The 25,952-nt window shown below is 43.2% G+C and overlaps 1 protein-coding gene across 3 annotated transcripts in view; it reads right to left on the reverse strand.

Moving 5' to 3' along the window:
• Positions 1 to 5,240: 5,240 nt before the first annotated feature.
• Positions 5,241 to 25,952, reverse strand: part of LOC137484706 (uncharacterized) — a 32,001-nt gene continuing 11,289 nt past the window's right edge. For all 3 annotated transcript variants that reach the window (XM_068208776.1, XM_068208777.1, XM_068208778.1), the window contains exons 2-7: positions 18,230 to 19,224; positions 14,135 to 14,186; positions 13,932 to 14,034; positions 12,538 to 12,701; positions 8,509 to 8,754; positions 5,241 to 7,881 (exon numbers count right to left, since the gene is read on the reverse strand). In XM_068208776.1, the coding sequence (XP_068064877.1) occupies positions 7,144 to 7,881; positions 8,509 to 8,754; positions 12,538 to 12,701; positions 13,932 to 14,034; positions 14,135 to 14,186; positions 18,230 to 19,224 (2,298 nt within the window). In that variant the 3' untranslated portion in view covers positions 5,241 to 7,143. The remainder of the gene's footprint in view (positions 7,882 to 8,508; positions 8,755 to 12,537; positions 12,702 to 13,931; positions 14,035 to 14,134; positions 14,187 to 18,229; positions 19,225 to 25,952) is intronic.

Below are 25,952 nucleotides of genomic sequence, written 5' to 3' on the forward strand. Positions count from 1 at the left end.
GAAATCCCAACTTTCCCCCTTCCCTACAAATTGATATGATCGTAATCATAATCTGGTTGCTAATGTTGTCAAACCTCGACTGGGACCAATTTTGTTTTCGTCATACCTAGAAGAGTGAAGCAGAATGAGAAGAAAGCATACAAAGTTACCTCTGTAGAGACCATGTTGTTTTTAAGTATGCCTTATTTTATGAGCAGGATTTATACTTGGATGTTAAAAAGTGTACACACAGTATCATGTGATATAATGGAGCACAAATGATGCAGCACATTGTGTCTACTGGTTGCAGTGAATTAAACAACTATTTCCAGTAATGCACATCTTAATATAAATGCTAATTAGAATGATGTTCTTCTGTTTAGATTTTTTATTTTTGAAAATAGCTGTCGCAAGGATGGGTCTGTTGACCATGCCCTTATGCTATTAAAAGTACACTTTGGTGTGGACTTCTCTTCCTAATCTCTGGGCATTTTCTCCTGTGAGTAGGATTGAAATTGGATCTGGAATATTACTTGAAACTTCCTTTAACAACAACAGTGTGTTTCTGTCTTCAATATTAACTATGTTCTATTGCTTCTGTATTTGTATTTTATGTTTAGATTTTTTAATGGTTATTATATCTTCTCAGGACAACCATTCCCAGCTGGTTTTGATCTCATTTCATCTCTGGCTGTGCATGTAGCAAATTGAATGCAGTTGTGGAGATCAAGCCTTTGCACATTATATGCAGAAATGTGCTTTACATTCTCATTCACCACTCCCACACCCCAGATGGGCTTTCAGCACAGCCTTGTCACTGTGCTGGTGTTCAAGCCTCTTGTGCTGAAGTTGTTTTGTTGGTCAGGAGTAACTTGCACTTACTCAAGTCATGTTTGTGTAGGGGTGTATTGTGTGACCATATGGAAAAAAAAAAGGGGGAAAAAACCCAAACAGCAGAACTCACATGCTTAACACCTAAAGTACCTGTGCAGTAGGTGTTCTTCAAATTCTTTTTCTAAACCCCTCTTCCTTTTTCCCTGTCACAGGTAATTAATCTGCCTTTCTATGCATATAGGGTTGCAGTAGTGCAATGGAATGAAGGGATTTTTTTGTCATTTATATTGTACCAGGAAGAGATCAGAAATTGACTTGCAGATGGAGAGGGTGAATAAATCCTGATCTTTATATGCTCTTAAGTAACTAAGAGTATCTGTCATGGGTATTACATACTCTACATTAGACCTTTTTAAATGTATGGTTACCAGGTGATAGTTAATGTGATAAATGTATGAACTATGCTTGGTGTAATTGTTTAAATACTTTAAAGGTGCAGCATATTTTTAACCTGTCTAAAGCACATCCCCACCTCCTTTATAAGAGATGTTTGGAAGCTGAGCATGAAGTGTGGTAGAATAGATGTGGAAACTGAGGTGATTATGATAGGATTTGACATAGTGGTGAACAAGGTATATAGTCTTTCTCTTTGAGAAAAGTTCTTTTATAAAGAAGGTGGAGAGTAGTTCTTCCAGTTCTCTTTTGTGGTTTATTTTTTTTCCTGAACTAAGAAGTTATTAATTAAAAAAAGAGAAAAAAGCTACTGAAGTTGTCTGTTTGTTTCTTCTGTGGCATGTACTGTCACCACGGAAATGGACGTACGCAACACTTGCTAATACTCAGTGAAGCTGTTAATTGTATGAATGTTGAGAATTTACAAGTAATTACCATCCCTGAACTTGTAGTAATTGAAAGTGACATGAGTTTTTATGTCATTCTCAAAATTCCTTAAAAGTGTCTGATGATACTGCAGAGGATCATCAGTATCCCTACAGGATGTATAATAAATCATGTGAGCAAAAGATTATTAAATAGAAGAAAGAGGGCTTCAAGATGTTAACAAATTAAAAAGCTTGCTACTTTTTAAAAAGAAGTTACTATTTTAGTTTCTTGCAACACCATAAACACTGAAGTGACAAGTATTTTACCACCTGACTTAACAGCAGCCTGGATGAAATTACTGTAATACTGTGTTCATCTTGATTATAATTTAATCTGTATAAATTATAAACTATTACTAACTCCTGTTAGTACAACGTTTTCTGAACAGAACTTCAGTCTTGCTGAGTAAATAGGAGGACTTGCCTGCACCCTGTTGTATCTGAGGTGGAAGACAGGGATGCCAGAGTGGTTAAGCTTCAGGTTGCAGTTTAGCATCCCAGGATTTTTGTGCTGCTGCCATTCCCATACTTGAAGCTGGATACCCTTTAATGTTGTAGCTTGTCCATGTTGCTGTTCTTAAACCAGCTGTCTGCCTAAATTTAACTGAAACTCCAATTCAGGTTAAGTATTGTAAAAGTGAAAACACAGTGTTGTTCCGTGCACCAGAAAGATGAGCTGATAGCCTCTAAAACTGGTAATTTTGACTGGCCTTGCACTTGCAGTGGTGGGTTTAAATGTTTTATACTCCATTATGTCAACAAACGACTTGTAACTAATTTAGTTTGAGGAAGCTGCTGGTTTGGGATTTATGCACTACTGAGAGATCAGGTCTGGCACAGCCAAAGCTCTTCCAAGCACTTTCTCTATAAAGAGTAAAGAAAAACTTTGGTGGGACTGAGGGGAACAAATGCTCGGCCACTGGCAGCTCCTGGAGCCCTTGGAGTGGCTCAGGTACTTGAACTCTACAGGATAATTTCTGCTTAAACTCTGAAACTGTTTTCATCACATTTACCAGGAAAAACTTGGTGTTTGACAGCCCAAGGTTAATCATTAGCTCTTTCATTCAGCAAACAAAATACATGCATTTGGTATCAATTTCTAGTCTTCAGCAGAACTGTGTAGGGCAGATGGCTTAGCCTGCAGGAAGAGCTTAGGGAAATAAGTTGATTCAAGAAAAAGGAGTTAGGAATTTGGGAAGTGAATGCTTATTCCAAATTATGCTCTGAAAATCTGGTTTCTTATGGCCCCTTAGAAGTCTGCTGGAAGGGAGCTTTATGTTTTTTATGGTCTGCCCTCTTAAAAATAAGTCAACAGTCACTGAAAGTTAGGAAAAAAAATCTTGGATTTTAAGAACACGTGAGGATTTTGCTTTTTTTCCACCTATTTTCTGTAACATTCTTTTAGCATAAAGTTTGGGAGCTGAAATATCACTTACACAATTCCAAGGAATAAGTTCTGAAGAAAACTAATTATACTATTTCCCACAGTAATGCTTAATATGCAAAGATTGCTTCTAAATCTGCTTTCCAGGTCATCCTTCTTTTCTTCACACTTCCATTTTGACTTTCAATGAGGTAATTTCACCCTTAAGCTCATTAGTTTCCATAGGAAATGAATTATAAAAAATGCTAAGTATGCCATATGAGGTTTAACATCAAAGACATTTCTAGACAGACCATGAATATATGTTGAAGCTGTATTTAGTCTCTGTTGGGTATTCTTTTCAGTGCTGCTGAGTTTCACTTGCTTTCATTAGGTAAGTGTTGGCTTAGGACTTACCTTTTCTTTTCCCTTGCAATTCAAATTAATCTTTAATTGTTTAGAATAAAATCTACTGACTGGGACTGTTTGAGTCAAATGGGTTTTGTTAGGGCTCATGTGCTATCCTCCTGAGGGGGGACAAAAACCCCAACAAACAGTTCTGAGCAGAAAGAGTTGCAACAAACTGCTCTTAACAAAAAGTTAAGAGTTCTGAAAGGAAACCTCAGTTCATGTTTTGCTACTTAGTTTTAAGTGGATTTTTCTTGCTAAATGCTATTCTGAATCTTCCAATTTAGGATGCATTACCTGGATGTTAAATCTGTTGTTTTCCCTCTGAGCCTCCATTCCCAACCAGTTCCAGTACATGACAGTAAGAACCTCAGCACACCAGATTCTTGTCAACTTGTATAGCTCCAACCTTTTATTTTGAAGCTCTGTACAGTGAAAAAATTGGGAATACCCACATATTTTTGTCCTATTATTCTACCTAACACATTGGCTAGAGGGTTTGACTAGTATATTCCAGAATAATTCATTAAAAAAAGAATAAAGGTGAATATTACTCACTTTTGTTGAAAAGAATACTTCTCTTTGCTAGTGCCATAATGTTTTTTTTTTTTTACATTTTTCCCCCATGCAGCTGTGATTGGAATGATTTTTTCCCCCTCTTCATTGAGTGTTTGGAGTGCTCATCCCATTTGCTGCTTGGTTACAGAACACAGAATCACACAGCAAACCCTGCACTGCACAAGGGTAAAACTGAATCCAAGCCCATGCATGAGGGATGAGGTTTTCTGTCATTAAAAGTGGCACCATAGCTCTCCAAAGTAATAATAGTTGTTAGGAACAAAATAAATGCCATAAGTAATACTATTTAAAACTAATCCTAGTCAATATTTACAGCTGAGAGTATTAAAGGGCTTTATTCCACCCAGAGCTTTCAGAATTTCTTAACTCTGCACTGTGACTTTTTTGAAGAGTTTAGGTAGAAGCTTTCTGTGTTCCTGGGGGGGAAGAAAATATGAGAACTTCAAATCAGTTACTTTAGCTGTAAGAGAAGGAAAATATTTTGTACATTTTTTGAAGGTATAAAATATAACACAAATACCTTTTTAGCAGTTATTTTTAGTGATCTGCCTAAAAAAAAATCCAAACAATGCCTAATCAAACAAAAAAAACTTCAAAAGACAGGTCAGGAACTGAAGTCTCCCCTGAGGTACCTGCAACACCCACCTGCAGGCACTGGGCTTCAGCATCTTCTGGTGCCAGAAGGCATCACCTTTAAATAATTGGTAAATTAGCCAAATTAGCCACCTCTGTCAGAGAATAAGCAGCACTGTTCAATATTGCATGTTCGTCAGGAGCAGGGCCTCTCTCACCACACATATGTGTGTGTGTGTGTATATGTGTGTGTGTGTATATATATATATATATGCAGTCCAGGGTGTCTGGTGCAGTCCTGTAAATAATTGCCCATGTGCTGCTGCAGCAGGCACTGATGGATCTGAAAGGAAACACAAACTCCCACAGAAACCTCCTCTGGCAGCAGTTAGACAAACCTGGTGAGCAAAGTCTGGTCTTTGGTTACACATCAGGTAGTGGAGGAGGTCAGTGTAAACAACCACCTCATCTTCGGTCTCGGAGAAATTGGGAAGGATCTAAAAATGAGTGTTTGCTTTTCTGCTCTTCTACCACCACTGGGGTAGTCCACACGCTCTGCTGGTGCTCTGAGGCACAACTCGGGCTTTCAGCAAAACAAATTAAGTGTTGTTACACCATAGAAATGAGTAGTTAAACATGCTTTTATTGAAAAAGCCACTTTTTCCAGCCCTTCAAATGTAACTATTGTCAATAATTGAACACAAGTACTTTTCAAAGGTAGATTTTAGTATTTCAAACTTTAGAAATGTAATAAGTAACAGTACAATGTATATGAATTTAATGCAGTGGAAATTACTGTTAGAGTACTGAAGACTTCTAAGTATTTTTAAAATCATAAATATATTAATCTCTTCCCTTTGAATCGAGTAGCATTAATTTAAAACAACAACAACAACAAAAAAATACCCACCAAAAAAGAACCAACCAACATGGAGCCAGACTTTGGCACTGAACACAGTCTGGAAATAATAAATGCAGAGACTTGTTTGCTGTTCATGTTTGAGTCAGCTGCTAAAGGGCAAATGTGTTTTTGCTTCCACTGCTACCAGCTGCACGGCTTCTATGTCTAGGTAGACGTGTAAACACACAGAGAAAATATAAGGCAAAACCTATAGTCTTGTGTTGCATATCTCAGACATTAATGGTGCAAATGGAAACTGTAACAGCAGGTGAAATCATAAATAATTCAGTTAAATATTTCAGCAATCAGTCTTAAATGCCTTCACAGAGAAGGATTAAGATAACTGGATGCACACTGCAGCTAATACAGGGGAAGACTTGTGCAGAAGATTTCTTTCTGAGACCTGTTTTATGACATACTATTGCTTTAAAACTATGTGCTGTCTCAGCTGCAAAATGCAGCTTCAGAGGGAATTGTTTCCTTTAAGAAAGAAAATTCAGAATTGTGGGACAAACATGCAGGAGTCTCTTGCAAAGATAGGAAAATATCACCAGGAGGAAATTAAAATACTGATGGGGTTATTAAAGGCAATAGGGCTAGCAGGCTTCCCTTTGGTTCAGTGTTCCATTGAATGCCCTGGATTTGTACTCAGGGAGGCACAGCCACCTAGGGTTAATTTCTAAAGAAAGTGAGCACTCAAAGTTTGCCCCACCTTAATTTTGTCTTTCAAGTCTCCCTGCTAAAGGAAGGGGAATAGCTCTCTAGTCAATGTGCGTTACCAGCAATAAATAGCTGGTGAATATAGGATCAGAGCAGCTGCAAATATCCAAGTGTTGGATGCCGAAGACTATTCCTAGTATTTCAGTGTTTTGTACACATGCTCCTGTTGCCATGAGGAGTTATTTAATGTAGTGGACTGAGGTGTTCTAAGCCTATGTAGACCTAACAAAGATAAAGCCACATCAGACTTTAATAGAACAAGCATCTGGTATTGGGTTGCTCAGCTTGTCTGTACACTTCTCTAAAGAGTTAGGAGATGAGATAATCTTGCTCTTTAATATCGGAGTTGCTAATGCTTGGTAAGCTTTGTGCTAGACTGTAGAAGTTATGAAATACTTAAAATGAAGTTTACAAAACTGTATGCAAACATGCATTGTTGAATTCTTACCCTTGGCTTGGCAAGGCTTGGATTGTACAGGCAGAGCTATAAACAGAAGCTAACTCAGAGCTCCCAACAGAAAGACTCAAGTGATGCCACAGGGACAGGGGACTGATTTACATTTCAGATATAAACCATGGTGTGACTGCCTCAGGTTACTTTGATTCCCATCCCAGAAAAGGGGTTTTGCAGTCTGAAGTACCTTTTCAGAGGATGCTTTCTTGTACAAACTACATCCAAGTCTCATGCAGGAGAAGAGAAATGAGGTTAGTGAGCTGAAGGGGAGAAGGTATTTGTGCTGTGCTGTGGTTTGTATCCTTGTAATCTCTGTCCCAACATGTGGGAAGCAAAGACTGCTCTCAACAAAGCTGCCACACGTGACTGCCACACTCGGCACAGCTTCTGCTCTGCTCGCGTCCCTGTTCCTCTGGGTTTGGGAACTGATGTTGCAGTCTGTCCCAGGACATCACTGGGCTGAAGCTTGGCACAGCGTAGGAGCAGCGGGGGTGTCGCAGTTCTGTGAGGGCTCAGCAGTGTTGGCATCTCCACCCGCTGAGCTCTGCTGGTCCCTGGAGGAGCTGGGGGCCTTCCCATGGCCTTTGTATGAAGTGGGGGATTTTGCCCAGAGGGGAAGGCTCGATGTGAAAGGGGCAGAGCTGTTCCTCTCCGCAGTCGGAACCACCGGCTGCTTCTCTGGCACGGCCGGAGCATACACAGCATTTTGCTCTGACAGGTGATCTCCACACTGACTAAGGTGTTCTGCCAGGACCAGAGGCTGCTGATCATCCCCTTCTTCAGAAATAACAAAAACTGGTTTGTTTTTATCTGTTTCTACCATAAGCTCCTTTGTTTTTGAACCGTTGACCAAGTTGATTTTCAGGGGGTTGGAGCTCTCTAGAAGATTTTTGGGGCTTTGGCTGTTAACTGGAGATGCTGCCCCTAGATGTCTTGAGGGATCCAAGGACCTCATATGTTTACTGTCAGGGGAACTAGCTAAAAATCCAAAATAAGGGTTCCCAAATCTGGATTTCTTCAAATTGCAGGAGGTTAACTTTCGCTGCCTCTGTGCAGACAGAGTGAGGGGATATGAGGCGTTACTGGCAGATGAATCAGAGTAAACAGTCTCTGATGCTCCCTCTATCTCAGTGGCTGAGATTACCTTTCTGGTTGGCACACCTTGAGGTCTTGCAGCTGTAGAAAAACCCTGCACAAAATAGTACAAAATTAGCAGATGTGCCATGAAAAGCAGCTCTCTCTCAAAACTTTGATCCCGAGAGAACTAAAAGTTAAAACTCCTGGTTATTTTAGAGGTAAGATGCATTCTTTAGCAAAAACCTATGTTATTACCTTAAAAGGGAAGAAACATCCTTTATTAGCTTTGTAACAAGCTGTTGGTTTGATGACTACAGTCAGTGAGACCCAGACATCCCTGCCACACCTACGGATTCCTTGCAGTGCAATAATAATAATACATCAATGATAATAAATTCAAGGCATAACCAGGGGAAAAAAAAGCACATGTCAGAACATTCAGTGAGATAATCTTGTCTGAAGGCATTTCTTAATGTTCTTCTGGACTGGGGATAATTTCTTAACCAAGTGCCAACTGCTGGAAAATACAGCTGTTTAATATTTTAGAAAAGCCTGGCTAAATTACAATATAATTAGGCCACAGAGTTTCCCATACACCAAGGAAGATGGACTGAGATGTGTTTGCATTGCAGGACAGAGAGGTGAGGCACTGGCCAAGGGGAAAATGTATTCCATCAGTGAACAGTGGGAAATACTGGAGCTGAGACCCCCAACACCCTCCCCTCCCTGCAGGACTTACACTGCTGTCAACCAGCTTTGTGAAGGGGCTGTTGGTGCTCCAGCTGCACCATTTTTTCTGTAGCTGTGGTATTGGAGCCAGGAAGTCGTGGAAGGTGCGGGCGCTCCAGGTGCGCTGCCTGGGACAGGGATGCTCCAGCTGCACGTTCCCCTTCTCAGCAGCATCTGCCCCTGCAGCTGTGGGGTGGGAGCTCAGCCAGTCAGACACAGAGGCCGGGCTTGTGACGCTCCTTTTCAGGTTTTTGTCCTGAAAAGAGTAAATAAAGATCGTTTACAGGCATCTTTCATCAAAACATTTTTAAAACACTTTGAAAACAGGCTGATAGTGAGAGACTGATTGATTCAGTCGTTCTCAGAGGACTCGGGAATGCAATTTCTCCTCGTTGTTCTTCCAGTGTGCTGCCTGAAGCTCGCTGGCTTCCCTGGAGGAAACTTCTACCTTGCTCCCCGTGTTTCGAGTTTAAAGCTGAAGTGGGACATTTCAAGACAAGATATAATCCTACAACCCTCACTAAATATATGAAATATCTACAGCTTAATTTTACTGGAAGTATTTGACAGATCAGAGTCATAAACTTCCCTGTGTAAAACAGAATTCTTCCACTCTGCTTGGCTCTTGGAAGGCTCTAGGTGTGTCTGTCTGGGGAAATAAAACCTAAGGGGGATGGAGCCTACTAAAAGAACTCCAGAAGCAAGCAAGAAGAGAATCAGAAGTCTCAAAAATGCACAGTTTGGGAGTAAAGACTGAAGGAAGTGCTGCTCTTTTTCCTATGTTAGGGAAGAATTAAAAATAATGAAAAATAAAGAGAAAGGAAATAATCTGTTCTCAGTGTCTGTGCTGAATAGAACAAGAAGCACAAGAACTGGATTGGAGCCAAGGAGATTTGCATTTCACACGAGAAATGCTCTTCAGGTGGACAGCTTGCTTTAGGAGTAGAACAGGACATCCCAACAGCTGTAAAATTGGCATCATCAGGAGGTGAGTCTACATTAAACTGCTGTCACCAGCCCTGTGAATGAGCAGAGTTGATCAGACATGGGAATGAACTATAGACAAACATGTCTTCCTTACTTTATAAGTTCTGATGTTGCATTTGAAATCACATTTTTTGTCCTTATTATTGATATAAGCCTAGGGCTAGGAAAGTTAGAGAATTCCTGGCATTCCTATGAATCTCCTTTCATTCTTACTAATACTTCACCTGTTATTTAAGCCTCCTGTTACACAACTCTATACATATTTTTAGTTTTCAGCTGTGTGAATATGGTTGTCATGAGAAGAATGCAAAATCCACATTCTCAAAGTTTACACAGTCCTTAAAGAGTGTCTGAAATAAATCCCGCAGTGTCCTGGATTTTAAAATTCTGGGAAACCAGAAACATGTAATTTGTTATTTCTGAGAATCTGAATCTCCCAAGTTTCTGCAAATCAAAGAAACTATTTAGTGAATGTGTCATATTGGAAATGGATGGGCAGAGAGGCAAGAAATTAGCACTAGATCAGAAAAAGAAACTCAGTAGGAAGCCAGGAGAGGCATCAGGCTCTGGATAAGTTGGTTTCAATATTAAGCTCCTAGTCTAAGATTTTATTAAAGGGACATTCTTTATTTATAAATTTTCAAGCCGGCTGTCTTCTCCTTAGTGGCCCCTTCAGGCTATCTTAGGATTTATTATTCTAATATTATTATAAATACCTCCAAACTCATGTAAAAATTAGCCACTGGTTTTGAGACAGATACACTGGAAGTAACTGTGAAGATGAACAATGTATTTTCTAGACTTTTGAAAATGTTTTGGCAATAAATGTTTTTTAAACTTCCATGATCACTCTTTACTCAAACCTTTGCATCTGAAACTTGCAGTGTCTGATCAGAAATCAGAGATCACAGTCATAAGTCAGCCAAAGGGTGAATGATGCCTTAAACCAAAGGGGATTTAGAAAGCCATGGCTACTGGAGGACTTCTGGAATCTCCCCAAAAGCCATCCCACCCTCTGTTTCCTCACGCCAGTCACAAACACAGGGGGTTTTTTGCTCTCCCAGCTATTCCCTCATAACACAGGACTGGTGTCTTCAAATAGGTTTGAAAAGCTGCAGAGCAAAAGCCAGTTCATCACTGGCTCCGGCCCAGCTGAGCTGAGGCTCACACTTGGTGGGCAGCACAGGACCAAGGAGCCAGACACAATCTGTCAGGGAAAAGCTCAAGATAATTTTTTTAATGAAAGCTCCTTATAATTTCACAAATTCAAGTCAAGCATTTTGCGTGAGGTGAGTCTGCTGGCATTATTTAGTGTACTGTGAAGGCCCAGGATTTCACACACGTTTTCACAAGGGGATAACTGCTTCGCTCCTGCCAAGGAACGGGCTGTGCTCCAGCAGATATCTCATCCCACTGCCGAGTGCTGGGCCACAAAGCCACGCACCACATCCTCTGTGAGGCCTGGAGCCTGGCTGGCCAGCAGCATTTCACACCCTAAAAATACACACCTACAAATTCAACTGCAAACACGTCTAACATCCAGGAGCCCTCAGTATCAAGTGGCCTGATGAGAGCCCGTTTGAGTGCAGGTTTGTAATTAGTCTGCTGTGCTCAATTCCACTGCCCTGGGCAGGATGGTCTTCAGCTGTGGGGAAAGGCCCAGGGCTTTTAAAAAGGCCCTGCCATGCTTCCAGCCTTGGTTCCTTGAGGAACTTGGTTGGGGGTATTGCTTCACCTGTGTGCTGCATGGGCATCACTGAGGAGATGCTTTCTGACTTAATAATGTGTTTAATTCTTTGGGTTACCTTCACTGCTTTAACACTCTTATTTTTTTATGTATAAATGCCCTCTGAGGGTTGCTTGCAGAAGAATAGAAACGGGGTGAGTGTGTGTATTTGTTCCTTCTGACTAAAGTGGGGAAAAGGGGCAGGAAAATGGTTTTCCCTGCTGCCTAGAAGCTGGGTGTGTGTGGGGCTGCCACCAGGTGAAGCTCTCTGCTCTGGAAAGGACTGGGGAGTGCAGGTGTTTGTTCAAGGGTGCCCATCTGGCTCCAGCTTCCAGTGCCCTGCTCCACAGAAGGTCACGTTCAGGCAAGGGCAGGCTCCAGAGTTGTTTTCCCTTCTTTCCCTCTTTCTGTTCATCAGGGTGGCCAGCTGGAGGCAAAGCTCAGCACGTGTCTTACACCAGTGTAGGAAAATCCTGACCAGCCTGGCCTCCTGGCTAATTTCCTAATCAAGTGCAGGGATACAGAATGCTTTTGTTTTGTAAACTGTGACAGAAGTATTGCACAGCCTGTCCTGGGCATGTGAGTTCCTTGTGCTGGTTGTTTATCCTCTTGTGGGAAAAAGAGACAGGGCACTGGAGAAGAGAGTATTGACCTGGCAAAGGCTTTAGCAGACACTTGCAATGAATGTGCTCTGTCTGCACTCACTCAAGGTTGAAGAGGTGACAGCCAGACCTGAGGCTTCTGAGCCATCATCTGTTTCTAAACCAATAAAGGACCAGGAGTCCAGGGGAAAAAGCTAAAATAAGAGAGAACCTGCTGAATCAATTCAGGTTTCTGTCTCTGAATTTGTGAGGGCCTCAGTGCTTTCACTTGAAGTATTTGATTTTTTTGGAGCCTAAGCTGTTAATTTTCACATCAGCTTGGTGAGACACTTGCTGAGGAGCTGAGAAACTTCCTTGATCATTTGGAGTGGTGGGCAGGAGTAGGTCTGACTCTCAGGTCTTTCAGTTGCTACAGGTGGTAATTTTAATGAACATCAGCTTTGGCAATTAACATTTCTGCAAGTTGGTCCTACTGTCTGCTGGCAAACAGCTCCATTATTTGCTAGTAAGGTTCTGCATTTGCTCTTCCCAAAGCTGGGGAGATACTGGCTCAGTGGATCAGAGTCCACATCATTTGATGGCAGCTCAGCTTGAGGGGTAGGAGAACTGCCTGGTTCAGTCCCTGCCTTTCCAGAAAGTGGCCGCTATGCAAAAATGGACAGGTATGACAAGTGCTGTCCAGGAGGGACATCCTGCAGCCTGCTAGAGATGCTGGGGAATGTACCTGTATCCTGTAGGTGGTAAAGCTCAGCCCACTGGTCCCAGGTCCAGCAGAAATGATAAACACCTCATCACTCCCAGTCTCAGTGGTCACTGCAGAGATGGAGGAGGGCACATCGGGGTCAGTGTCCTGAGGAGACCGCTCTGTGCTGCCTCTGCAGGAAGTGACTGAGAAAGGAAGAAAATCAATAAAGACTGCTTGCAAGAGTCCAAAACATCTGTTTCCAACTCCTCCCTCCCTCACCAGACAATCTAGAACAGCCTTTGGCTGGCTGTTGCACCAGCCAGAACAAAATTCAAGTCAACAGTTTGCTCTCCTGAAACTGCAAGCTTTTAAAAACAAAAGAGGAGAGGAGAAACACCCTTGGGTCTGCTTTCTAATAAAAACAGACATGAACTGAAATTCCTTGTGTTAAACACATGAGGTTGTGCTGCAGATCAGAAACTTGCAAACTTGCTCAATTCATTATTTATTTTTATTTACTAATACCTGCTAATATTGGGAGCTGCAGTTTTTGGTTAAACCCCAGTGAATCTGCTCGTACAGGCAGCCTGATGCTCCAGGGACTGCCATGGAGGGGGATGCTTGTCTGCATGTGTCCCCAAGGCCTGTCATCTGGTCCAGGCATGGAGGACTCTGGCCACAGCCTCCTCAAGAAGGAGATGGGAAGCGGTCATGGCTGGGAGTACAGAATTAGCTTTTTGTGGAGATACTCTTGTGAGAGCTGAGTGTGTAGTGGCTGATGGTTCACTGGGAAACTGATGGTGTGTCACAACACAGAATAAAGTTCCTCCCTGCTGGCCTCCACTAACCAAACGGGGCACTGGGACGGTACATGTCTTGTGACTCAAAATTGCAGCAAGTGACAGTCTCTGCAGCTTGGCTGGGATGCTTTTTCCTGGAAGCTCACTGTGAGGTAAATGTCACACAAAGCACCTCCATCCATACAGACCCACAGAAACACGGAGCTCTGGGAGCTGGGGTTGGCCAAAGACAATCTGAGCATTATAAAACCCATCCTTTCTGGACCAAGTTAGGCCCAGGGCAGGTGAAACTCTTCCCCAGTTTATGGGTCTGTGTAAGTTGTTTGTAGCAGCCTGAACCCAACACATTTGCTCTGCTAACCCAGTGTCTCAGCAATGCCATGTGCTGTGACAGCTTGTGTTGGCAGTGTGCTGGAGCTGTGCTTGTGTGAGCTCCTTGCCAGAGGAATTACCCTACCAGGGAGGGGGGAGCAGCAAGGGACAGTCCCCTCAACAAAGCCCTTCTGCTGTGGAGTAGCTCTCCAGCTGTGCATGGGCGAGCCAGTGACGAGGGCTGCGGGGAAGAAAGGATCTGATGACCTGGCCCGGGGCTCGGGGTGCCCTGACCCACTCTGGCCCATGGCCCGCGCTTACCCGCCTGCTCCCGGCTCACAGAGTGGTTGTTGTTTTCATTCTCCCGGCTTGGCACCACCAGCTGGAGCTCATTGATATCGACAGTGGAGTTCTGGATCCTGTTCTACAACTCAGAACATGCCCCAGTAAACATCGTCAGATAAACAGTGCAACAGCCAATATGAAAGAGAGAAACAGAAATTGCTGAAGCCATTAGCACTAACCTCCTGGTCACTGCATGCGTTGGATGAGCTCCTTTTGGGGCACGTTCTCTGCCTGAAAAGGAGAGACAGCAACAACAACAACAAGCCCTGGAGTGAGTTAAAGATCCACAGCAGGAAAGTTCTCGGCCCTGCTCATCCTGCAAGGGGAACCCAGCAGGTTATGAGCATCCAAAATACTTGCCAAGACTCAAGGCAGCAAGGCCTGTAAACAAGGGGAGAAAATTATATGCTCATGCGCTGGAAAGTCAGCTGAAGAAGAGAAGAACCCGTCATCTTCTTCCTCTGCTCACTGCAAAAGCAGGAACAGAGCTCAGACCTCTGCCAAGTCCCACCAGGCTCCCCCCGACAGCTGCTCTTTCACATCAGTAACTGAATAGCAGGACTGAGATCCTTCAGTCTGGGCAGTGACACCCTTCTTATCCTGCTAGACAGAATATTTCATCTGCATAGCTAATACTGCATACTGGGTTAAATTTAGCAAGCAGAGAGCATCAGATGCTGTTCATTTGTGTGACTGTTTCACTAAAAAGCAGTGCTGTGGCAGATGATGATGGGATGAACGTGCCTCTTGGCTGAAGGGAGACACATGCATGTTCTTAGCCATTTTTTCACATTTTTACTAAAACTGAGATTACAGAACAACTAGTGTTATAATCTTTTGGATGAATAAGACTTAAAGACATCACAAAGAAAGGCTGGCACTGGCGGACCTGATAATGACTGAAACAAGTGTAGTCTGTGCCCAGTGGTTCTCCAGGGGACAGTGCAGACACAGGGGAGCATTAGGCACTGACTGATGGGATGCAACCCAGGTTATTGCAAAGGCAAATTCTCACCCCCAGGTGATGGATGGGCAGCAGGCAGTGACTGGCAGGGCAGCTTGGGTGGGGAGAGTTGGCAACACTGAAGGCTTGATGGAGTCACTGTACACTCAAGGGTTGGGAGGCTATGCAGACGTAAAGTGCAGCTGCAATTCATGGGTTGCAACCATACAGCGAAAGTTTGACTGCATGGGACAGGATTAAAATTAAATAAGATGGATGTATCTGTTGTTCTTGGGGCTTGGGAAAGAAAATAAAAAATCCCCCATTACTCGAGCCAAGCTTCATGGCCAAAAGTAATTAGAATTATTGGCCAACTAACAACTGAAGCTTTCATTCCCTCCCCAAGTAGAAAACAAAAGCTGCAGTGTGGCAGAGACTTGGAGTTTCCCCAGAGAGCTTTGCCCTGCTCAATGCAATGAGCCTGAGCAGATACTGCTGATGACTTGGTGCACTGGAGTGGCAGTGGGTGCCAAGCCCATCCCAGGCCATTTCTACTCCTGGCAAGGCAGAGCCTGCTACTTTTAGCTAAGCAAGAGCAGCAGATAGAAAATGGAAAAAAAAAAAATCCACAGCTGAACCTGGTACCAGAGGAATAAATAAAGTATGAAAAGAAAGTGGAAGGCAAGTTTACAAGGCCAAGAGCTTCCAGGTTCCTCTTGGCATCCTCTGCAGTGCCCAGTCCAGCCAGGACACTGTCCCTGTGCCTCAGGGGGCTGGTCCCAGTTCTGAGTGTGCTGCACTGGTAAAGCAGCATCATTTCCCCCTCAGCCCACCCTGTGCCACCCTGACATTTTGTGCAGAGAGGACAGACTGTGGCTAATACACATTTGACACCTCATTTCAAGCCTCTATTTAGGACACGAAGCATAAAATAGAGCTTGATGGGCTCAATCTAAAAGAAGTTTAATGCTTAGTGCTTAATGGCCTCAGCAGTCTTATTCTGAGCTGCATTAAAAACCCACAGCTGCGAGTTGTAGGCAAGCTCCAACCAGTGCCAGTGGTTCTGGGGCCAGAGACCAACACCCTTGCAGCAGTTACCACAGCAGAGAGGGAGAAAAGGCCCTTCCAGTGCAACACAGGCAAGGTAACTCAGCACAGGTCATGGCATCACTTCCACCTGGTCTCACCTAAATGCTCTAAGTCTGACAAAAAATGGAGTGGTGTAATCAAGGCCTCCCAGGAACAGCATGCAGGGAATACAGGAGGCTGGGGTAGTAAACACCCTGTCAAGAGGCTAAAGGAGTAGGGCTAGTCTACTTACATTCAGTCAATAGTTGGCCGAGGTATAGATATATTAAAAAAAAAAAAAAAAAAAAAAGAGTTATAGAGCAATGAAGAGGCATAAATGCCAGTGTTAAAAGAAACAAGCCTAATCCTGTGCCATAGGGACCCCTGTAGGATGTATTCCCAGTGACCAGAACACACAAACCTTGGTGTGTGGGGCTGAAGCCCTGTGGACTGTTTGCTCTGTTGGTCAGCAAGAGCAGAACATTATTTTGTAAACATCTAACAAGCAAAAAGCCAAACTGTGACTGTGAGCAGCATGGCTTGACTTTCTAAACAGGCTTTGCAGAGGAAACCTCAGCCAGTGGAGCCTCAGATTGCCGGTGCACTTTTTGGGTTGAAAAATACTCTGCTTCATGGATCGTTACAGTGAAATTAAATAGGGGTATTGGAGCAAGAACAGCCTACTCAACATGTGTATCAGCCCAGACTGCTGCCATAGCAAAGGGAGCATGTTTCTGTCTCTTTTGAAGATTGGCAAGGGTATAAAAATAAAGTATTTGGTATCTGGAAGACATTTTCCACCAGAGTTTTTCCTTTTGAGTTAGCAAAAAATTGTGGTCTAAATTAGTGCTCTGCGAGCTCTTTAAAAACAAAAAGGTTAGTTAAATTTAGTACATGCAATTTAACTCTTACAGCTACAAAAAGCTCAGACCCTGAGAGCAGGAATTTCTATATATACAGCAACAGAGATGGTATTTAAGTTTCATCACTGTGCCCATGTTCTCTGGTGCCCAGTGTGATTGGCCTGCATTTCGTGTTTATTCAGCCAGAGCTAAAATGCAGCCTCCATCAGGACAAGGAAAACCAAGTTGCTCTGCCAAACCAGCCCCAGAGATGAAGGGTGCCTGGGCAATCCTGACACTCTGGGGTTGGAGGATGAGTCAGGGGATGCAGGAAGGGAGAAGCCAGAGCAGCTGCTTGATGGCTCTGGGAAATGAACACTCCTGCCAGTACCCAGCCACCAGAGTGGAGCCCTGCAAGGGCCACTGTTTGTTTCAGTTTACCTGATGTTTTCATGAAGTCAAATCATTTGAAAAACGGTGTTTATTTTGTCAAAAACCTGGGGAGAATGGGCTCTGTTTTGAATTTGTTGGAATGGAGAGAAATAAATCACTGTTTCTACAAAAATGTTTTCACTAGGGAGTTAGAAAAATGCAAACATATGCTGGGGGGCGGAGAAGTGTTCCTTAGATAGATATAGAGAAAAGAAATATATAAAAGAAAAGCAATTGACTGGAGAGGCATGCTTGTGTAACTGTTAGCATTTAACTAGTTAGCATCAGGACCTGGAAATCCACAACCCAGCCTGACCATCAGCTCATTTGACTGGATTGTTTTGGATTGCATTTGGGAGCAATGAGAGCTGCTGCAGCATGGCTCTGGGCTCTTCCCCAGCATCAAAGGGAAGTGCAGATGCCTTCTTAACACACTGAATGCACTGGATTTAAATTTTCTGCACAGTCCCTTGGATAAAATATGCTACAGATGGAAAAATATTTTAAAATCTTAATTCTATGTGGTAATACTTCAGTTATTATTTACTTTTCTGCAGAGTGCTAGTGATGGTTAGTTAGAGCCAAACTGTGGAATCTCTGTGAAAAGATGCAGTGACTGTCAGCTCAGCCTGTTCAGGAGACTCAGGAAAGGATGATTTTGTCCATGAGCCAAAGCTGAGGTTCAAAGGCACCACTGCCATTAAAACAAAAAATGCCCAGGAAAGTCCTGACTGGTCAGGTATTTCTGCAGGAAAAAGAAAACAAATTTGAGGTACAGGAGCTGTAGAAGTAGGAGAGAAAACTGAGGAGCCTAGGGCAGGAGCAGTGAGGGGCATTGACTTCCTCTGTACCCACTCTACCACATTTGGAGGACAGCAGGAGTTAACAGAGCAAAGGAAAGGTAACTCTTCTCTGGAATTGTAACTCTTTTCTGTTCATTTCCCTATGGATAATATCACAGATCTTCCAAGGCTCTGGCATCACCTTACCTGCAAACTATGCAGAGGGCAGAGAGCAGAGCAAGAGCAAAGACAACAATCCCAGTTACAATTGCCAGCATCATCATGTTTTCCTTCCTCTCCTGCCTCACAGCATCCACAGAGCTGGGGTCAGTGATGTTCCTGTACTCAAACAGCATCGCAAAGCCTCGGCCCCGGTCCGTGGTGGTGATCAGCTCCATGATAACCTCAACCATTTCCAGAGATGAACCAAAGACCATGGTCTTGTTCACAGGGGAATTTGGGCCGCAGAAGCGAGAGGAAAATGTGATGAGATCGGAAACGTATAATACATCATGGGGACAGATATCCACTGCTGACTGAGGGCTGGAGGAGATTTCCATGGGCAATGCTGTTGAGGGAAGTGTCCAGCTCTCTGCTGTGACTTCGTGTCTCTCACTAGCAGCTAGGTGGGCAAGCAACATCTTCCCTTCCAAATCCTCTCCTGTTTCCAGGCTGCTGGTATTTTGCCTCTGCATTGAGGCACTACCGGCCACAGGGAATGGCAGCTCCTCTGGCTGAGCCTTGGTAATTGCTTTGGGTTCCTTCATCTGCTTCCACTGGTTTTCTTCAGATGCTTGTTTGGCTTCATTTTTTTTTGAGATGGTTCCTGGAAGTTCATCCAGGTGACCAGCAAGGTCCTTTGACTGGTCTCTGGTGCTGCTCAGATTCTGAGCCACCTTCAACGTCGAGGTCTGGAGAGAGGGTTTTGTGGTGTGGACAGCAAAGTCCAGGTTTTCCTCAGGAGAAGGCATGTCCTTATTTTCTGTTGTAGCAGGGGCTGAAAAGCCATCCCAGGGGGTTGGAGTTTCACTAGAGCTCTCAAAAATGTCAAAGTCAAATATTTCCAAGATGAGATGGGTTCCCATGGGAATGAAAAACTGCCAGACGCAGTGTGTCCCTGGGTAGTAGTTGTTTGGAAAACCTGGTGACAAAATCAGGCCTCTTTCCATTGATTCCACCACTGCACCACAGGAGTAATACACCTGGGAAACAAAACAAAGAATCTTACATCTTGCCATAGATTATACCCAGGATGCACTCTGCCAGACCAATGGAAGTTCCGGCTCTTTTCTCTCCCTTCAGAGACTGGTTTAAGATACCCTCAAGACAGGGAAATTCATTAAGCTTGTGCAAGTCTTAGGTCCTACTTTTGTGGAGCATCAATCTAATATGAGAAGCAACTCTTAGAGACTATGGAAGTGTATATTGGATGGTCAACCTCCAAGAGAAATATAACCCACGTAAGTAATTCACATAATTCTCACTTCCTACTACTGATAATTTGTGCTGTTGGCAAACATACAACTTTTTGACCACAAAAATGTGTTGCCCTAAACAGTTGGTTGTGTGAGAAAAATCTTAAGAAGCTAAAGGGAAAATGTGTCACAGCATTTAAAATTCTGTGTTATTTTCATTACAAAAACATTTTCATGTAAAAAAGAACCTTTGCATTGATGATCACCCATGATTCATCCAACCAACTCATCTTCTGTTTCAAGGACATTCTACCTTATTTACTTCAGTAAAATGTAGCTGCTTTTGATTGGGCAAATTGTCTCTTTTTCAAGTGCAAAGCCTCTCAAAATAGTAACAGCAGATAGCAGCTCTCACCAGTAAACCAGCAACCAACATGCATTTTACATAACACAGTGACAGTTCCATGTAAATCTGCTATTTCTTCCTTCTCCACAAATAGCCTCCAGCCTCCAAAGAGGAAGGAAGTCCATAAATGGTGGAAATAACCACCATTCTGTGCTTTTCTAAAGGTGCATGAGGCTGCTTTTGCACATCATATTGACAACTACCTTCTCCCAAAGCCACTCTCAGAGCCTTTTTTCAAGAGTCTTTCATAAATTTGCAGAGCACAGAGCCCAGTCGGTGCCTTAGGCAATTGTTTTTGAAAAGGGAAAGAAAAAAAAAACCCAGCAGTTCTTAGGTCACAAGCCCGTTCTAGGAGCATGGGTTTACAAGCATTAATTGGAAAAGAAAGGGAATGCTTTGGGTTTGGTGTGGTTTTTTATTGGAAATGATTAGTCGCCTTGGTCTGTTATCTATTTAAACACAAAGGAACTTGGCAGTAGAACAAACGAAGCTTATGAAGTCCATATAAAGCCACAAAGATCAAAATACTCCAGATTTTTTTTCTCTTGGTCCCTCCCCTTGGCTCATATTGAAATGGAAAGGAAAAAATGCAATGCCAAATGTTAAAAGCTCCTAAATGGAAACAAAAAGCCAGACCCGTTCCACAAAGCACAACCTTTGTTTTCCAGCAGGTGCTGCTCATATTCTGGGGGATTTCAGGGTGGATTCAGGATGGCCACTGAAAAGGACCAAAACAGTAACGTGGGTGGAAACTGTGTTCTAGATTCAACTTGGAATCCAATATTTGACTTGTAAAAGTGTCATCTAAATCAAAGCTTATGTTAATTATAGTGGAATAAACTACAGGCTGCTCATTTAAGGCACCTGGCCTGGATTATGGCTAGAAGTCTCAAGTGGAAAAGAAACCACATTCATTGCCCCACACATATTATTCTCTGTCTAATGCCTTAGGAGTCCCACATGTAAAACCAAAACATATTGATAGACATTTACTGATCTTTTCTCCAGGAGGGAAAATGTTGAGCTCAGTCTGTATTAGTTAATTCATGGTAAAAATCCAGGGGAAACAAGCAAAACTTTATGCCAATTTAAGAGTCTACAGGTCATAACAGTTAGATCCATTTACTAATTCACACCAGAATTATAGATACAGTTGTTTCCACTTGGATTTTACTGAAAACTTGTGGATTTCCAGTGAATATGCTCCTCTTTCCTCAGCGGGAGGATGGCTCCTACACTTGGAAGAAGAATAGAGGGATTTTCTGTTACTTTTCTTGTATTCCGTCCCTTCATCCCAGCATATCGGTACAGTCTTGCCTTTGTTCCACACTAATCTTCTGAGCTCACTTTTAAACAAGTATTTGCATAGCAAGAAACAGTAAACACCACCTAACTTTTGCACTAAAATATGTGCCCAGTTTAGGAGGCAGAATGTGCACCAGAACTGCTGCTCTCGCAGGGTGGCACGCCTGGATGTGGGAGGATCACAGATTGGCTCAAGCCTCCTTAAATTAGCAGTGATTGAGGGTTGAGATTTTGTTTTGAGGAATATGTGAACTGATCCAGTTGCCTTTTTTCAGACACTGAGAAGATGCTTGGAGGCATTCACAGCCCCTCCTCTACTACCAGGAGACTTTGTTAACACCCCAGAGCTGCAGCCACCAGATCAGAGGGTCCTGTGGGATTCAGCAGCAGAGTGCTGAATGGAGAAATGCATCCCCCCAAATCCCTCGCCCCCACCCTCAGCATAAGCTCCCTTCCCCACCTTCATTTTCACTCAGATCTGTCAAACTGTCAGCATTTGAGGAAGAATATCTTGCACATTCTGTGTACATCCAAGGAGTCTCAGATGCAAGGTGCCTCTTGAGCCACCAGCTGGCTACAATAAAAACCCCAAGAGCTGCCCTGCACCCCAGATCTGGGCAGAGGGGGAAGTGCAATGTGTGAATTCCAGAAATATGGCTGAAAGGTTGTGGCAGTGGGGGAATTGTTAATGTATTATGGCTTGTGAGACCAAAAAGATTCAAGACTTGCTCTGAGATCATGGGGAAAAAAACCACAAGGGACAGGAAATGCAAGACGGATCTGAGGGAAGGGGAGGGGGAAGGATTTCTGATTAGTTTATAATCCCCAACTGAATGAATGACAAAATGGTTTTGTTCATTTGAATCACCCATTATGAACCCTGAGTTTTGCCAATTAGACACAGATGTTCCCTCTGCAGCAAGCTACAGACTTGTGGGCTTTTGACAGATGCATGCAAAAATATTGGCACATTTTTAATCTTTGCAAATGAAAGGTTGTTATCTTTTCAAAAACAACACTTGATATATGCACACACCAGTTAGGTGAATTATGAGCAGAGAGAGCCAGATTACCAGTCCTGTTTGTCTGCTTTCCAGTACCTTCCTCTCTGGCCAGAGATTCCAAATGTTTCCAACAGTTGTGTTGAACTGAATCTCCAGTCCATCGTGGTCAGACAAATCCTGTCTGCTTTCTGTATTGGGGTAACTGGGGAACTGCATTTAGTATGTTTAGAAATAAATCTCAGCTACTGCTGCTCGGCCATAGACACAATGGTTGGCTATTTCAGAACATGCCAAGATGTTGCATTTCCCCCTTTGACACTACACAGCCCACTCAAAAGCTTAAATCTTGTGCCACTACTAAAAAATGCCCCATTGTAATGCACTTACCTCCTCCTGTGCTGGTGTTTGGACTGAGAAGTTTATATTGACATCAGCTTTGAGCTATTTAAGATACACAAGTGTGAGGAGTTATACGGCCTCTGCACCAGGAAACACAGGGCTAAGGAGTACAAGGAGGACCTTGTGCTGTCCCTCAAAGGTGACAGTGGAAGTGGTGCTCTGATGGTGCTGAGAATGCTCTGCTGCCCTCTGAGGAGCACGTCTGCAGCAAACCCATGTGTGATGCAGCTGTAGGGAGTTTTTATTGCACAAGGAGCTGTGTTGGGTTAGAACAGATGTGGCAGAAGTGACTGCAGGACACTGCTCAGGAATCTCACTGCAGACACCAGCGGCTGCTTCCTGAGGAGCACCAGCTCCCAAAGAAAGAGAAGCCCTTGCTGTGTTATACAGGGGTGCAGGACAAAGCCAGTGTGTCATTGCTTCAAACTGGATTCTGTACATCAAAGAGCTCTTGAGAAGCAGGAGGCACTGATGGAAAGCAGATTTCCCATGCATAAAAAGGAGAAAATTCTTGTTCTGGCCAGATGGGATTTTACCATAAGGCCCACCCAAGAATATGCACCAGGAAGAGTAGTTATCATCATCTGACATATAACATAACTCTTAACTCTGCTCTCCACTCACACAACACCTACAAATGTAGGCCTGGAGCCTCTGCATTCTTCCTGTAGGAACATTGTCAGGGAATCAACACATTCTAAGGGAATCTCACTCCCTACAAGATTAATTTAATCTAATCATATAATTATCACCCTTTAGTCACAATTGCTCCCAAACAAGGCACCAGGCTAGAGCTGGACTAGAGGCATGCTCAGAAGCAAGCTCCTCACTTTGCCAGGACAGGATAAATTCTTGCAGCAGCTAGGAGCAATCCCATGCTCAAAACCTGCAGGGGTCTTGGAAAAAGCCATGAATGGCAAGTTGTGACAACCTCTAGCTGCCCACAACCTCTTCAGTGATGGATACCAGCCTCTGCCTGAACCACAGGGAGCAGGCATGGCTTGGTTTCTCAAGCTTCTCTGTCCTGCCTCCAGGAGAGAAGTGCTGCCGGCCTGAGGTGATGCTGGGAACCCAGAGGGGACGTGGAGGATGCTGTGACATGCAGCTGGTAAGAGAAGGTGACCATGGCCATGTGGTTCAGCTTGTAAAGAAAGCCCTGCTGAAGAGAAATGGAAACAAAGTGATGCAAGGCCCTGGGTAGGGGAATCCTCAGCCCATTTGTGTTCTTAGATTTTGCTTCTCTTTCTTCATTCATGTTAATGCTGGTTACAAGGAGCTGCTGGTTGCAACATCCTAGAGGACACTGTCTCACTTGCATCCTAAAGACTGTTTATTTTTAAAGTTTATTATTTCAAAGAAGGGGAAGGAGAACATCCTGCCTTGATGTTTGATATTCCTCTGTGAGCACGATCTCAGATTCTCTGGCTTGGGACCTATTCAACATAGCTTGTTTTCTTTTATAAAATACCCAAGAAATAGCAAGTTCTTGTGGTGCATACCCAGAGTCAAAGCTCAGCAAAGGAAACTGGAGACACACAGCTGAGCCACTGAATTTCCACTGCATCCTCGGGGCCAAGCCACTCACCTAATAGAGACACCCAGCTGCAGGCTTGCAAGGAAAGGATGTGCAAAGTTCATAACCCACTTTGCCCTCATTAATGCTTTATGCACATCTCAACTTTGTGCATTTCTCACATGTATTTCTAGTTTCAGGCAGATTTAAAAATGTCACTTCCACTTCTTTTTAGAAACAAGTGTAGGAATAATCCACTATATTTCAAACTGACTGAACATTAAGAAGTGGTGCATTTATTAGTCTTTTCAAGCACAGATGTGTATTAACTCCTTATCCAAGTCAAAGGGCTTTTTGGTCTTTGCTTGAAGGGAAAAAAAAAAACCAACTAGTACTGGAGTAATTAGTGGAGGTGAGGATAGAAGCTTTTCATGCAGACCTTAGGCCCTTTAAAAAATCATTCTGAAGAGAGAATATTTGGTTATGATCCCCTGATTTGAATCAGAGGGTTATTTTATGTTTTGTCCCTTCCTGTAAAATAGCCCCACTTCTTAAACACTTCTAAGAGTAGAAAAGAAAGAACTCCTCTACAGGTAGATTTTTTTGCTTAATTTAAAAATCAAAATCCACTGCAGCTGCCTAGTGCCAGAACAGCCAGTGTATGGGCATCCCACAGTAGCCTTATCTGGTCAGGCTACAGCTGATTCCACAGAAGCCACCGGGGTAAGCAAATAGTTTCCGCACAGAGATGGATGCAGTCTTAGAATGCAAGATTGTTCAGCCTGCATGATTAAATTTAGCCATCTGAGCTCTACATAGCATCAGTGGGATGAAAATCCAGCAAGCTTTATTTGGGATCACTCACCCCTCCAAAATTAAAAACATCTTATGTGCACACATGCACACACACGTGTGTTTCTTTCAAAGAGCTGGAAATGCTTCAAGGCTCCTTCACCAGCTCCTTCACATTTATCCTGCCCAAGGGACCTCTTTAAAACTCTGGCTACACCAACATCTTTGCTCAAAACACAGAGGGAGAGGTATGGCATCCCAGCTACTTCCCCCTTCTCCCCTCCAAATACAGGAAGTTCATTCCAAGTTAAAGATCACTTGGGCTCCTGAGGACATTTGAACAGAGCCAGCCACCTGGGATGAAATATAAAGTGGCCCAAACAGAGAGAAAATGCTAAACTTGGGGTTTTAAAAAGAAAATGAGAAAGAAAAAGGGAAAGCTGTCATTCCACAATCCCAGCTTACAAGGAAAAACAAAATAAAGACGAGTCTTTACTTGCTGACATGGCTGGAACTCCCTGCAAAGCTACCAGAAATATGTTTCTTGTGGTTCCCAGCAAAAGCCCCAAGTTTTCCTCTCACAGTATTTCCAAGCTAGGGAAGTCTGAGCTTTTTGGATGCTCATCAAACACAGGATCTGAGGAAAGACTATCCCAAGAGTGAGATAGAAACCTCCAGTCTGTTGGTTTAAGAAGTGACCACATTTCCTTCACTAGCTGACTGATCTAGAGATCAAAGCTGGTAGGACTTTTTCCAAGCACAGGACAAAGTTAATCAGAGGCTTTGGAAAATTAGTGCTCTATTTAATTTTGTATTTTCAGCTCATCATTGCATGCAAGGTTTATTTTCTTCCATTAGAATGAACTAGATACAGCTGAAGCACATCTAAGCTATTTTTTCCACCTGGCAGTACAAGAGTTCCTAGAAATGCCTTGGAATCACCACTTCCCCCTCTGCCAAATTGCCTTTGCTGTTTGAAGCATGAGGCAGCAGCAAAGAAGACTCTCTCATCCCACATTAGAGCAACTCTTCAAGTCTCTCTGGATGATTGAAAGTAGTAGAGTTAGCACAAGCAGATCAGACAGAGCAAAACACT

This window comes from Anomalospiza imberbis, chromosome 18, assembly GCF_031753505.1.
Source record: "Anomalospiza imberbis isolate Cuckoo-Finch-1a 21T00152 chromosome 18, ASM3175350v1, whole genome shotgun sequence".
In the NCBI taxonomy this organism is placed as follows: domain Eukaryota; kingdom Metazoa; phylum Chordata; class Aves; order Passeriformes; family Viduidae; genus Anomalospiza; species Anomalospiza imberbis.